This window comes from Struthio camelus, chromosome 3 (assembly GCF_040807025.1).
Source record: "Struthio camelus isolate bStrCam1 chromosome 3, bStrCam1.hap1, whole genome shotgun sequence".
Lineage (NCBI taxonomy): Eukaryota > Metazoa > Chordata > Aves > Struthioniformes > Struthionidae > Struthio > Struthio camelus.
In genome coordinates, this window is record NC_090944.1 from 34,873,709 (window position 1) to 34,888,872 (window position 15,164).

The 15,164-nt window shown below is 37.4% G+C and overlaps 1 protein-coding gene across 1 annotated transcript in view; it reads left to right on the forward strand.

Annotated features, from left to right (window-relative positions):
- MLIP (muscular LMNA interacting protein) overlaps positions 1-10,296 on the forward strand; it is a 121,557-nt gene extending 111,261 nt beyond the window's left edge. The window contains exons 13-15 of the mRNA XM_068936417.1: positions 689-742; positions 7,839-7,873; positions 10,031-10,296. Coding sequence (XP_068792518.1) covers positions 689-742; positions 7,839-7,865 — 81 coding nt within the window. The 3' untranslated portion in view covers positions 7,866-7,873; positions 10,031-10,296. The remainder of the gene's footprint in view (positions 1-688; positions 743-7,838; positions 7,874-10,030) is intronic.
- Positions 10,297-15,164: the final 4,868 nt, after the last annotated feature.

Genomic DNA, 15,164 nt, shown 5'->3' on the forward strand with positions numbered 1-15,164 from the left:
ACGTTGCCTATTTAAGCACCCTATTTGCCCATGTTTGATTGAAACCTTATTGAAATTGGTGTGGTTCTTCACTTGAGTCACATCCATCAAACTTCATTACTCAGATGCAAATCATATAATACTAAAAACATTGCAAAATTACCAAGATGTAGAACTCCTTTCTGCACATACTAATTACTGTTATATAGCATTTTTTAGTTAAATGGTTGTATGATTTATGTCTCTGAAATTTAAGATTAAGGAGAGCTCTTTTGGGAAGATTTAAGAAGGCAGAAATTCAAAGCAGTGGAAATATGACTGCAGTTATGAATAACTTAATGCACACTAAGTGTATTGTGTATATGCTGTGATTTTCACTTGACCTTGCTACGAATTTGACTTAAGATGCTTCTTTCGAAATAGAAAATGATTTCTCCTTCCCCCACCCTTTTTATTATGGGTATGCGGTAAAGCAGAAAACAGGCCATACCTTGAAACGGATTTTCATACAGAAAAGGGCTAGTAAGGGTGCAAATCCTGTTGAAAGCAAGTAGGAAGCCACTGCCTCACTACCTTTCACGTAGCTGAGGGTATTGGCTTTCCTTATTAAACCTTGAGATATTTTATACTGAAATTGAAATGACAACTGTTTTTGTTTTCTTTTTTTAACCTCATGCGCTCTCCAACCTGCGACGTCTTGGCTCGGCAGCCCAGTCATCCCATAGTGCCTATTCCAGAAAATGAAACACTCGGCTCTGAGGAGGTAATCCGTTGACATTGAAAGGGTATAAGTATTTGCATGATAGCTAACTTTGTCTTTTATTTACATAGCATGTGCAATGTTGATGAACAAAAGTGTACTGATCTCCTAGATCTGCTTTTGGTCTAGTGCATGGACTAGATAAGCATTAATTATTCTTAAAGACTAATGAACAAACAAAATAGTGTTGCTTTGGAGGCTGTGCAGTTTGCATGAATTTGAGGAAACACTAATGTTGTACAATTTAGGTTTCTCCTATGTGCTTTCTGAAATATTTGGGATGTTAACAGATGATATTTGATAATTATACAGTCAGCCTCATTTCAGTCACACATTCCACAGTTTGCGGCCACTGGTATAGCTTCTATTTGAACTACCAGACACAACAACTTACAGAAGGACATAAGCTAATAAGTTACTGAGAATTTCATAAAGGAATATTAAAAAAAACCATATAACAACACACATGGAGATACAGCAGTTGCCCAGTGTCAAAATTCAGTATCAGTTTTATTTGATTTTGAAGATAGGTTGAATCTTCTTGTAAGTCTAAATTCAGTGGCCAGCTTCCTACATCTTTTATATCTGTGAGCTCTAGGATCAAAACGTTTATCGTCCGAGATAATTCACTCAGTAACAGCTGAAGCTGTGTCCTACAGGTTACTAATTTTCCCTTGAGACAGAGCGCATAAAAATTAAAAAGGTTCTGCTGGCACAGACAAGTCTTTATTATTGAGTCATGAAGATGAATTGGAATTATTGCCTCAATATTGAAATAAGCATATGTAATTCAGTCAACTATTGTATTCTTTACTGTAGGCTTTGAAATATAATAGAAAATCTTTAATTAAAGTACATTTGTCAGCATTATTTTAGAAGTTCCCATAAAAAGGCATAACTTACTACTAGTAATGGCAGTATGAGTTCTATTACAACAGAAGAATGAATTTTTATTACTTAGACCTCCATATGTTATCAGGCATAGTCTCATAATTATTTCACAAGTTTTTAGATGGATTTAAAAAATCTGAGTAAGAACTTTCATGAATGAGAATTGCATTTCCATTAATATAGCTTATTTTTCATTTATCATTTTAAAGTGAGATTCTAGTCCAGCTAAAAGCAGCAGAATGAGTATTTAAATAAATAGGTGCTTGCCAATAATTACTACCAAATGTGTGACTTGTTTTGAAAAATACTGAGGGGATTTTGAGATAAAGACTTTCATATACTGGAGGCAGAGGGTTTGCCTGGCTTTTGAGTTTGTTAGTAGGGCCTGTCAGTATATCCTTAAAGTTTATCTTGGTTCCCACTGAAAAAAGGTTCCAAAAAAAAAAAAAAGACAAACATCTAATTTTCCAGTGGATCAGTGGACTGCTGTTCAGCAGTAGGACTATATGAGATACCAACATGGCCTCTTATTTTCATAGGCACCCCCAGCCTTTATGGGCAGGCAGTCAATGACTCAGAGCTACTTAATCTCTCTTTTTGTGTGAATCTTTATGCTAGCCTCCTCTCTTCTTCTTTGCCTTTGACTTTTCTACTTGCTTGCAATGGACACAAACTGAAACAGGATATTCCACTTAAACACAAGGAAACACTTCTTCACTGAGAAGGTGGCTGCGCATTGGAACAGCTTGCCCAGAGAGGTTGTGGCATCTCCATCCTTGGAGATATTCAAAACCCAACTGGATGGGGTCCTGAGCAACCTGCTCTAGTGACTCTGCTTAAGCAAGGGGGTTGGACCAGATGATTTCCAAAGGTCTCTTCCCACTCCATCTGTTCTGTGATCCTATGATTTTTTTTTCTACACTATCTATCCCCCTTACTCTTTCTCCTGGGAGCCACTCCTTGATTCTCTCTAAAACAATTGTTATGGTATATACTGTGGACCTGTCTCAAATAAGTGCCAGGGTGGCTTCACAAAATAAATTAGAGAATTAACGATTTGGCCTTGCTGAGCTTCTCAGATAAACAGTTTGTTTTTTCCATCTCTTCCATAAAGTTTCTGAAATATTATTGCAATAATGACATTTCGTAACAAGGGATGAGAGAAAAGATACAATTAATAGCTTTGAGGATAAATTTGCTGTTGAGATGAAACAGATTTGCTGTACATCAGGCATTCTAAAATGTAGACGTATTTTAGAGTGCTGGGATAGTTAGATGAATATCTGCAGTTACCCTCTTAATATCTTTAAACTCATGTTCCAAAATAAAAGATAAACCTTTAAAACATGCTGTTCTATACGTATACTTGTATATCTTTCAGAAAAAAAGCACAAATATAGGTAGTCAATATCACATCTAGATAAACCTTTTTACCATATGTTTGTTGCAGCCTGAGTAGCTGCAACCTCTATTGATGCAGCTGTTTTTCCTGTTTTTGATAAGATAGAAGAAAGTGGATTCCCATCTCTCATCCTTCTTTATAAACTACATATTGAGAGAGAGATTTGCTGGCCCAAAGGAAAAAGAGTTGTTGATTTTTTTAAGAGAACTCTTTTAAACAATAAAACACATAATTTAACTGAGGAGCTGTTAAGACCAGTTCTGAAAGTGAAGCGTCTCATAGTGAAATAGTGAAGTCAGACTACATGGACTGAGATATTATTGAAAATGTGAGGTTTGTCATGCACCAAGTTGATGATGATGACATTGGAAGTGTGAAATTCTTTTGGTCAGAGGTCAGTGTGTTGTGTTCCAGGCGAGTAAAACGTATAGGGCTGTCCTCTAAAAGTTCCTTTGCATTTTAAACAAGCACTTTGAACAAAATTTGTGTGAATCAATTCATTTAAAAGGTTATATGTACTCTGATGGTTGTAACATTTCTACCGTCAACTCAAAAATTTGATTTCTTGTAGATATCCTATAGAGTAAATTTCATCTCTGATGAAATTGGTTACATTTTTAAAAGGCAAAGGCAATCAAGTGGAAAGGAGATTTTTGTATCTGGGCTGTTACCAGTTCTGTTCATATTTCCTTAGATTAACAACTTATTGGGCAATGGCTATTCACAACTTACGATAACTTTAGCAAAATAATTAGCTTAAAAAAAAAAGTGCTCAACAGCATTTAATATAGCTGAGTAAGCTGAGTACCTGTGCTGGAAGCTCTGAGCCCTGTTACTAATGCACATTCTATATCTAGGTATGGATATATAGAATAGCTATATGGATATATAGAACATATCCATACCCAGATATGAGTATTCTGTATTCCAGTCCATGTGTGGACACAGCAGGAAGAATTGTGTCAGGCTCAGCATAAGCTGGTCAAGAATAGCTTAATTTCAGGAGATGCTACATTTTCTATTTTCTCTATAACAAATCAAAGGATGTCTCCTCCAATGAACTTTTCAAACTGTTTGAACAAGATGTGCTATCTATTTTTTTTTTTAACCAATTTTTAATCTCATTTTTAGCAGGATGACATGGTGGGGGGCACCATGCTGGCAATGTTGATACTGAAAATAACCTCCCATGTCTAGGGAGTGGCAGAGAAGAGACCGGTGCATCTTGAGATCAACCTCTATGCTCATTTTCAGTCAAAAAGGAGTGTACAGAGGCATATATTTCCCGTGAGATCTGTTGCCAGAGACATAAGTATATATCATTGATACCAGGAAGGAGAAATTAGTCGATGTGGATATTGTGAATGGAGACTTTATTCAACATTTACTCTATCTTGGAGATAGACAGGAGAACAGCACAGAGCCAGGAGCAACTCAAAACATTTGAGGCATGCTTCTTAGCTGTGCTGAAAGTGGCGGCCTCTTTGGGATGTTCTGTTGTTGAGATGTCTCTGAAAAACCTCTGTCATTCCTTCTTATTTAGGAACCTCTCTTGACTGTAGCAATTATTACACTGAATTTACACTTTCTGAGTTTGCATAACCTGCAAAGCTCCACCTGAGTTGGAACATCTTTTGTTACTAGGGAAATCCTGTTTGGATGCTGAACTGGTTAGGAAAAATTCTGTCAAGTGATAAGGCCAACTTTACTCTTAACGCTGTAATGAGAACCATAGGTTTCCCTGTCATACAGTCTCTGCCCTCAACAACAGCTTCTTCTTTATCTAAAATGACTTGTAAGCTCATGCTTAACTTGTCCTCCCCCAGTGCTCCTCTCTCAGAGCTAAAGACAGTAAGAGAAATTTAGTATGATTAATACAATTCCAAAAAAAGAAATAATAGGCAGATGCTCTGGGAAAAGTAATCATCTCCTTAAGCATTTGGAAGGAGGGAGAGAGGGGAAAGAAGGAAAGGTGTTGCTAGTTTCTGCATACTAATATATATAAAAGCACGAAGCAAATTAGGTCTGCCACTTTCCTCTGAAATCAGGAAAACAAACACAAGAATTTTTCCTCCCTGTGAAACGTCCCTCTACAATGAGTGCTTTTTACTTGGAGAAGATCTAGAGGATACTCCTGTAAAACCTAACCAAGAGATGTATCAGTAATTTCCAATGCTTATTGTCTTCCTTTAAAGTAAACCTTGTGTTTCCCAAGGTTACGATGTGCAAATGGCATTATAATTACTCTCAGAACTGTACTGAGTCAGGTATTTAGAGAGAATATAGGGCATATGTCCCTGTAGAGTTGTAGAAAGCTTTTGCATGCAGGTGCTAGGTTTACGTACTCATTACTTTTATTCATATGTAACTTGCAAAGTCCCAAGTCTATTATACAATTACTTTAGGTTCACATAATCTTTTGTTGCAGCTGTTACTCTGTCTTATCTGTCTGTTATTCCTAAAAGACCTGCAATAATTATTTGAAATCTGGCATCTTTTCATGTAAAGTAAACATTCATAAAAAGACCCCGTGAGGAAATGCTGATTCTGTTGACTTCAGCGGAGATAGGATTTCACTGGGAGTCATTTGTGAGACTTTCATTACAAGAAGCTCCATTTTCTTACTAAGGGAAACAATTAATATATCCTGCTTCACTGTAATCGACTTTAATAGCAAAACTTCTTGAAAGTGTAAATTCTATGAAAATGTCAGTCAGGTCCAAAGTTCTGTTATACGTTACTCTTAATCTTTATTTGATTAAGGAGTGTTCCTGATCAGAGATCAACATTATTATTAATCATTAATAGATTCTACATATAAAGATTATATGTATGTTACAGGATCGTCCACCGTGACAAAGTAAGCCTCTCTTCATTCCTGTTCTCAAGACTCATGATCAGATTGCTCTTTGTAGCACTGTTATTTGCAGAGTTTATAAATTATTTAAGGAAGTAGCAGGCATTACGTTATTCATAAAGAACATTGCATTGACTGAGCATAGGCGTAGAGATTTGAGTAGCATATGGCAGCAGATGATGAGGCAAAAAGCAGAGGTAATATACAGAAAAAGAGCTCTGGGTTATTGCAAATTAAAAAATCCTTTGATGTCACTTACTTCCAAAAGGAGAACTGTGCAGACCTGACTTCTAATTCTGCAAAACATTCTGGAACGAAATGAATGGTCCCTCTCTGAAGTGATACTCTCAATGCTCTTCATTTATTTTGACCCAGCCAAGGACTGCAGCACTAGGCTCTCTCCGTATTACCAGAACAGTTCATTTAATTGAGAATTTAAGGAGCCCACAAGTGAGTACTACAAGTAAGAACATCTACTGCTTATTCTAAAAAGAATAAGAGTATCAAGTGTTAGCTGTGGCAAATTCTTTAACCTCATAAATGGATGCGCCACTAAAGGGGAACAATAACCTAGAGTCTTCTGATATTCATAAATAGAAAGGCAGGCCTAAACTGTGCGCACTTGAAAATTCTCAAATGAATTCTGTAAGAATCAATGGAAATAATTTACATTCACTTCATATGTTAATAACACTTTACACTTTTTAATACTTTGTATTTGCAACATGATATTTATATTTACAGCGGGTATTTGGACAATAGCTTTTACCAGATTCATTGGTGACTATTTGTTTTAAGTAAAAAGGTTCAGCTATAGACCACTGGCTCAGCAGGACATTATTAGATCACTATACATCAACAAGTAAAAAGCATTTTTTGCATTTATAGGATTTCGTTTCTGATGTGATCTCTATAAAAAATGTACAGGGAATCTATGCTTTACCCTTCAAAGTAGTTTACATTAAAAAAGTCTAAAAGGTCATATGCCATCCAAATGTGATGCAGCAAAATTATGAAATATCAGTATGCTATTTAAACTGCTATTTTAATTTAATTCTACTTGACTGTAAGAAGCAGCTTTTGCATTTGGTTCCATTTAAATAATGGCAGGAGTAATGTTTAATACTTTTAGAGGAAAAGAGCTTGCTCTGAGCAGGTAGTCAGAACAAAATTGTAGCTGGATTTTCCTTAAGCAAATAAATAAGCTGCTTTTCATTAAGCAGATGAACTTTGCTTGCCCATTCCTCTAGTTTGGCAAAATGTCCCTGAATGGCAGCCCTAACCCCAACACATCAACCATTCTCTCCTGTCCAAATTAGTGACCTCCTCAAATTTGCTCAGCGTGCATGTTCTTCCATCATCTCAGTCACTGGTGGAGAGTTTAAACGGTATTGACCCCTGTATCTGTGTAACACCATCTGAAACTGGCTGCCCATAAGACTTGCACCATTGATTCCTACCTCTCCAGCCCCATGGTCCAGCCAGTTGTTCATCCACTCTGTAGTCCACCATCTCCTCACTTTGGGCACCAGATTGCTGCAGGAGACTGTGTCAAAAGCCTTGCTAAGGTAGAGGAAAACAAAGTCCATGCCATGTGAATGCCAGGTTGGCACCTGCCCCTTGCTCCCAGGCTGTGGTACAAAGAAGAACTGGAAGCCCAAAATGAGATGTCGCTCCAATGTGTATTTAGCCACATAAAATCCAAGGAAATTCTTTGTCTATTGAAATTTGCTACATGCAATATGCTTCCTCAAACATGTCAGCACATGAAAAGTTACTGAGTTCAGTAAAGCAAAGTAATAAATTTAGATTGTCTTTTAAAAAGGAGAAGGTGCTGTATGAAGTTGTCCACCAGTAAAATGTTTGTAAAACTATGCCTATATAGCATGCTGCAGTTTTTATTCTCTTCTCTACTTGGTTTTCACTCTTCATTTTCCCTTTTTCTTCAGGCTGCCACTGAAAGAGGTTCTGTTTAGCTGTAATGGTGAATATTACTGTTTTTATGACTTGATTACAGTCACACTTTGAATATTTAACTACATCTTTAGTGTCCTTTAATAAATTTTTGTGTCTGTTTTTGTGTAAAAAGTATGATAGGATGCTTCAGCTATGCAATTTATGGTTTGAAAAATCAGCTGGCTATGTTTGGTGAATGCTTTTCTATTAATAACTACTAATATAGAATAATTCTACTTTTCAGTATCACAGAAAAAACTAAAAATTGAATTAATTCTAAGTGCAATCAAAGAGCGGAAGGAATTAAGGAGTGGTCTAGGATTAAATAGTATAGTAATGTCATTGAAATAGATGAATATTATTTTATACTTGAGTACATAACTGCACAGTGTGATTAAAATTAATAGTTTGCTAGAGTTAAACAATACTATATAGCAAATAATGCACTATACTTGAGTGTAGATACAAAATAGCACTTAACAAGGCAGCTCGGCAAACGGTAGGTGTTATATAAAAGGTCGAAATGTTCAATGCCCTTTTTATTTCAGTCTCCCCCAAAAAAGGTTAATTATGGCCAAAATTGAACTCAGTTAATATTAAAAATTTGAGAGTAGGAGCCTGGAGGGATTAAGAAAAAAACACTTTAAGGAATACTGAGCTAAATTAGATGTATTCGGGGCGGCACAGCCTAATAAAATATACCCTGCGATACTTTAACCAAACAATTTCTCAAACCTAGTGTTTAGCAGGATGAGCAAGTTTTCAGAGAACAGGGGAAAGGCAAACATAATGTCATATCTAAGAAAGGAGGAAAGGCAGATCTAAGAAATTACAGAAGTCAGCCGTAACATCATTTCCAAGAAAGATACTGGAACAAAGTATGAAACAATCCATTTGTAGGCATCTAGAGAAGAGAGAGGAGGTAAGAAAACTTGCACAGGGACATGTCAGAAACAAGTCCCATCAAGTCCATCTCATTTCCTTCTTTGACAGCGTAACAGATATAGAGGATGTGACTGATAGAACATATCTTGTGACACTGTCCCACAAGACAGTCACAAGGAAGCAGAGCAGATACGAACTAAATGAAATTCACATAAGGTAGATGTGAAGCTGATTGGAAAGCTGGACTCTGAGAACAATCATTTGCTATCAAAATGGGATAACATTTCTCACAGACTTTCACAGTGCTGGTGTCTAGTATTCAGTACTATAAAACATTGTTATCAGTTACTTGCTCAATAGGATAGATAGTAAATTTATCAGATTTGCATATAATGCCCAGCTGGGAGACCTTGCCAGCAGTTTGGGAGACAGGATTAAAATTCAAAAAAATTCTGTTATATTAGAAAAGTGACTTGAAATCAGTATGATAAAGACAACCGCAAGAAAAATGAAAAGCATAGGCAGGAATGGAATGGCAGTAATACTGCAGGAGAGAATCCCAGGGTTACTGGGTACAACAAATTGAATCTGAATTGAAGAGGCAATGCTCTTGTGAAAAAAAAAAAAAAAAGCCGTTTAAGGGAAATGTCGAAGGGAGTGCTTATAATATAATGGAGGTAATTACTCATCTCTACTCAGTGTTGGTGAGGAATCGGTTGTAGTACTGTGTTCCATTGTGAACATTTTTAGAAAGGGCGATAGTGGATGTGGAAAATATATGAAAGATTTTTGGAAAGATTTAATGGTTTCAGTTTCCTTACAAAAACAAAAAGGAACAAAGACAGAGCAGAGGCACAGCAGTTTCTGTCTTTTTATAATGAGCTATTATAAGGAGATGTTAGTCAGCTCTGTACCTTCCCTGAGAGAAGAAAAAGAAATGGGCCTAAATTTCAGGAAGGGAGATTTAGTTTAAAGATTAGGACAGCTGCAGCTATGTGGGAATTTAACTGCTCAAACAGGATACCTTAGGCTGCTGCAAGGAGAGGCAAGCATCTCACAAGGTAGGTTTGGTTTCCTGGCTGTCACCTTGCCTCACAGCTATAGAACAAACAGGGGGACTCAGATTTCTGCCTCTAGCCTTTTTTTTTTTTTTTCTGTGAAACTGCAAATTACCTTTATTAGACAGCTCATCAGTTTGTATAAATTAGGAAAGCTAATTGACCTAAGTGCATGTTATTTATACAGTTTAGGGATCTATTTTTTGACTACTCATGCTCATGTGAAAACTCTTCTTTTGCAGCCTTGAATTAGGATCCAGAGCTAAAACCGTAAAGGATTTTGAGGCCTGTTCCTACACTGAGAGGGAATCCACAATACAAATGTTTAAAACACCATTAAAAAAAAATTGCTTCTAGTATACTAATTGCAAAGCAATCACAACTATCAAATATTCTAAGAGATAATCATATGTACTAGACTAATTAACCCCAGAGATATACACATGAATATGGCATATTTATATATTGTTTCTTGAAGTGCTTACAGGTTTAAGAGATGCCCAAAATAACTCAGCATATTTTCTTTAGAAATAATATAAACATTGAAATTAAATAAAGCTGTATTTTTGTTGCAAAGTGTTTGTTGTGATTCTTTATTTTCTTCTTCTTCTTACGTAAATCTAGCTCGGCATATTTCAAACTGTTGAGAATGAATGTCAGCATCCCTGGAAACAGTATGTTCCCAAGCTGTTAATCTTGGTAATGTTTTTCCATCATGCGGACATTTACATTTTGTGAAACACTCAAAGAATTATTCACACTGGTGTCACCACCTACAGCAATCAGCATGCACAGTGCTTCTTCCTCGCCTTGCAATATTCATAGCCCTTTTGGCCAGCCAGCGTCGATTCCAACCCGTGAGTGCGGACACAATTGCTAGGTGCTGCTGCAGGCGAATGGGGAGGGATCACCAACTTTCCTCTTATTTTAAGCTGTTAACTTTTTGACCCTGTGCTGCCTCCGCACACTGAGTCTTGTCTGAGCCTGGTTCTCAAGCCGTTTGCTTTCAAAATACATGGTAAATGTCTGAGGAAGCTGATTGCCTATGCAGGCATGAGTCAACTTGCTCTCCTTGATCCCTTGATCCTTTGAATTTGTGAATCACCCCACGCACCTGTACCTGTTCTGGACCTACGCGTCACAGTCCTGTCCTGGTGTGCAGCAGCATTTGACCTGCCGACACACTGCTACATGGTAAGGGTGCAGGTTAAGACTACTATTCTAATGAGAAGTGCTGCTGCTTTCATTAAAATTAATGTGATGAACTACTTTATGAAACGTTATCATCAGTTAAAACATTAAAATCAGTTTAAATGTAATGCTCTTAAGGGTACTCATCCTCTTGACTATTGGACCTAGGGTCATTTCAATCCACTGCAGCCTGCATTTAAACTCTTTAACTGTGGAACTGTGAGAAAGAAATAGAAGTTCAGCAGTTATTGAGTCTCCATAAATAGATGATAAATACACATTCTTCCTTTGATACAGAAGCACAGATATACTTCAAAGTGTTACAAACAGGCTGATAGACGTACAAGGGTTGCTTTTTTTGGTGTTAGTTTCTTCTCTCATGAGAAAAATAACGGAAGTTAAGTGTGTAGATATTGTGGACAGCATACTCGTTAACTAGATGGCCAAAAAAAGAAAAAAAGAGGGAGAGAGAGAAAAGCATTACAATGAGTTCAGGAAAGAGTTGCTGGGACAAAAATCAACAGATATAGGTAAATTGGAAAAAAAAAAAGGTATTGAAAACTTTAAAAAATGTAAACATAGATGCATACGTATAAACACATCTACACTGCAAATATGTTATTAATATTGTACAAAATGTGACAGGTCAGCCTACCCAGGATCTATTAGCATTTCTTATATTCAGTTAAATATTGAAATGGAACGAATTCTAATTTCCAGAGCCAGTGTGGTCTGTGGGATTATCATAAGTTTTAATAAACTTTCCTGCCCATTTTCTTAAAGTACTGACTTTGTTCTGAATTTCTTCCAAATCCAACTTTTTTTTTAATCTATATCTCATGAATTTCATCTTTGTAAAGCCCAAATCCCATCTGGCCTGTCTAGCTGAGAGAATTATTTGAATGGTATATTTTAGCTTTAAATAAGCCCAGGGGACAGACTGAAGTCCAAAAACTGAAGGAACACAGTCAAGATAAAGTGCTACCAGAATTACAGGAAATTCAATGCAGGATTCGCTTTGTTGGCCTCTGGTTTGGTGAGTTTCTTCGCTTGTATGTATTTTAAAAAACAGTTTCCCTATCTGTTGAAACAGCTTCTGTCCATAAATGAAAAGTGAGAGTATATTGGCAATTACAGTCTAGGCAGTCTATCCCTAGGAAACTAATGGAAAGTGTATTAAGAGAAGAAATCCTTTATGAAGAGATTATGAAGAGCAAATATTGCCATAAAAAATTGATTGCTTTCAGTAGTACTATAAAAATAATAGACACTGCTTATTCAGTGGTGAAATATGTTTAGTTCATGTTTTGCTGCCTTTACCTTAATGTTATTTATTCTTTTTCTGGTAAATGCAGATTCCTGCCAGTGACTGTTTATAATCTGCAAGGGCTTTTAGACCCCTTTTTCTCTCATTCTCTCTCACAAGCCAATGTGCAGTCTGATACACAGAAATCATTGTACCCTGTGCATGTTTCTGGTATTTCTGTTGTTGCTATACTTGAAAACTCAAGCTGGCAATAAAATGAAAGATGTTGCTTTTTTGAGTCCTCCCCTTCTCCTTCTTCTCCAACTAGCTGGTAAGGAACCAATCTTGGCTTGGCAAACTCACTGAAAACAAGACTTCTCTGAAGCTATGCACAGCCATTCCCCAGCTTATCTCCCCACAGGAGTCTGCACTGACAGCACAACATTGGCAATGTGTGGGCCTTGATACGATGGGACCACCACCAAGCTTTTCATCACCCCACTGTGTCTCCTGAGAGATTCCTACCCACACATGCTGCAAGCGCTCATGAAGAACTGCTGAGGAGGGCACCGGCAGCTACATGACTACGTGCATGATGTGGTGGTTCGTGCCCAAGCCCCCTTTCCTCCCATACATTAACTCAGCTGAGCCCAGAGTGGGCTGACCATGGTCTCAGGGAGTTGCTGGCATGTGACTGGAGGTAAGAAGAATGAGATGGCACGTGCTGCATCAAGGTTGACCAGGGGATGTAGTTGGGGTGGGAAGGAAGCATAATGAATTGCCATGGCAGGAAGCGTGATAAGGCTAGGAAAGTGTAGCAATCACTTGTGGAACCATACAATACCTACAAAACTCATCTTCTGCTACCTGTGGTTGTTGATTCATGCTCACATGCCTGTGTATGTCTGTATCTGTATGTGTGAGGAATGGGGTTTCTTTAATAAGGGCAATTGGGGTCATTTTCTTATCCTCTGCCTCTGCTTTTGACCCTAAAGCTGCTCATCTAGGTATCTGAGGAACTTACTCCACTGGCCTGGTAACTGAGTAATGTCTGGCCGTAGGTCCTAGAGGCTGTATATAACAAATTGCACTGTGGCAGGACTGTACTTAAATATCTGATGAAACTTGTCATGTAAGTCACCACTATTTTGAGTTGCATGTAAGAACTGAGACAGGCAGCCTTGAAACATTTGAATTAAAAGTGGCACTGCTCAATGCTGTAACAGCAACACACAGCAGCGAGCTGCCAGGCTGTCACTGAGTGGGATGCAAAGTCTATTTAGGCAATGGTGAAAGCACCCCCATTTCTGGGCCTGCTCCAAATACCTGGAGACTAAAGTGCCAGTAAGAAGAATCACTTTAACGCTCAGGTCTTCTCTGAGCGAACACGTCCAGGATCTAGTCACTCGTTATCCAGGAGGGTGAATTCTGTTCTGTGATCAGCACATGGGAGAGAGAAGACAGTGTGAGACAATATTATTGGGGAAATAGGTTTGTTTTAAAAACCTTTTTCCTTGTTGAAGCCAGTCAACTTTATTAATAATTAAGTGATGTATCTGCTGACTGAAGTGATTGCAATGATGGCTGGCATCCTGCTTTCTTCTTGCCTTAGCTGCTAAACTGGCCTTGAGTCACTTCATTTTCCTAGCACAATGTAGTAATACCAAAATTCACCCTCTGGGTCGGGTGTAAGGCTTGTCCCCAGCCCTACTCGCAGCACCCACCCACAGCGGAAGTCACTAAGGTCCTCGGATGTGATGGGCTCTACTGTAAGCTCATGAGATGGACTTTGAGCTTCTAGAGTCTCAGAGTTCATTGCTATATTCACCTCTACTGGGAATGTGATCAGAAATGAGATTTTAGAGTGTCCAGTAGGCTTGTTCAAACAAATCAAAGAGAATTTTGAAAGAACAGCTGTAGAATAATCCTGCTTGAGCTTTAAAGAGATTCTTGGTCATTTCTACTGCTTTTTGTTTTGTTACTCCACAGAGTGTTCAATGACATTAATAATACTTGAATTACTGCCAAATTTATGTTGTATTTTTAAACTCAGGCATGGACATCAGGGAGTACTGAGAAAGGTATGAGTCAGATATTTTTGTACTTAACTCTAAGGACTAGAACCAAGAGTAGGACCATAGTTCAAAAGCTTAACAGAGCTGTTATGCTTGGAACAGGTTAAACTTCAATAGAGATAAAAGATCACATTTAACTACTCTTAAATACTTATGGATAAGTTAACGTGGACTTTTACACAGTACATTAGTGACAGCTACTTTTGCTCACAAAGAAAATTACTGAAATCAAAATATTTGCTGAACCACAACAAAATAGTGTCATGTTTTTGTTAAGGTTTAAACATAAGCTAACCAAAGGGGAAATTAGATTCAGCACAATTTCTTGTGTCACAAAGCAAAGCTATTTAGAAGTACTAATTCCATTTTTGCATGCCTTCAAAAAGATAGCTCATTCTTGTACAAACTAATCCACTTCACTTCCAAGCAAATGCTTTGTCTCTGGTTTAGTTATCAGAAAATCTTAAAAGCAAAAGATTAAAAAAGCTAACAAAACCAAATGAAATGAGAGGTCTGTAACTTAAAACATGAATAGGGCTGTCCACTTAACCTAACTGGCTGATAACATTTATCACATCACATCACATGTATCACCTGTTTTCTTCATTACACTTAACGAGAGCAAGGACTTAATTTTATAACATTATTTCCAAAGTTCTGCAATAAGAAACAGCATTTACATTTTGCTAATGTCAATGCAAATCAAGAGTCATGTTATTGGAACTGATGGAGCCACACAGGCATACAGAAAAGAACTGGATTATCTTCTCTGGTGAGCAGTTCACTTGAGACATGAATATGTGTTTTCTCACTTTTCTTAAATTATATTTGGTGCGTTGTAGCAGTTAGCGACAGACGCACATT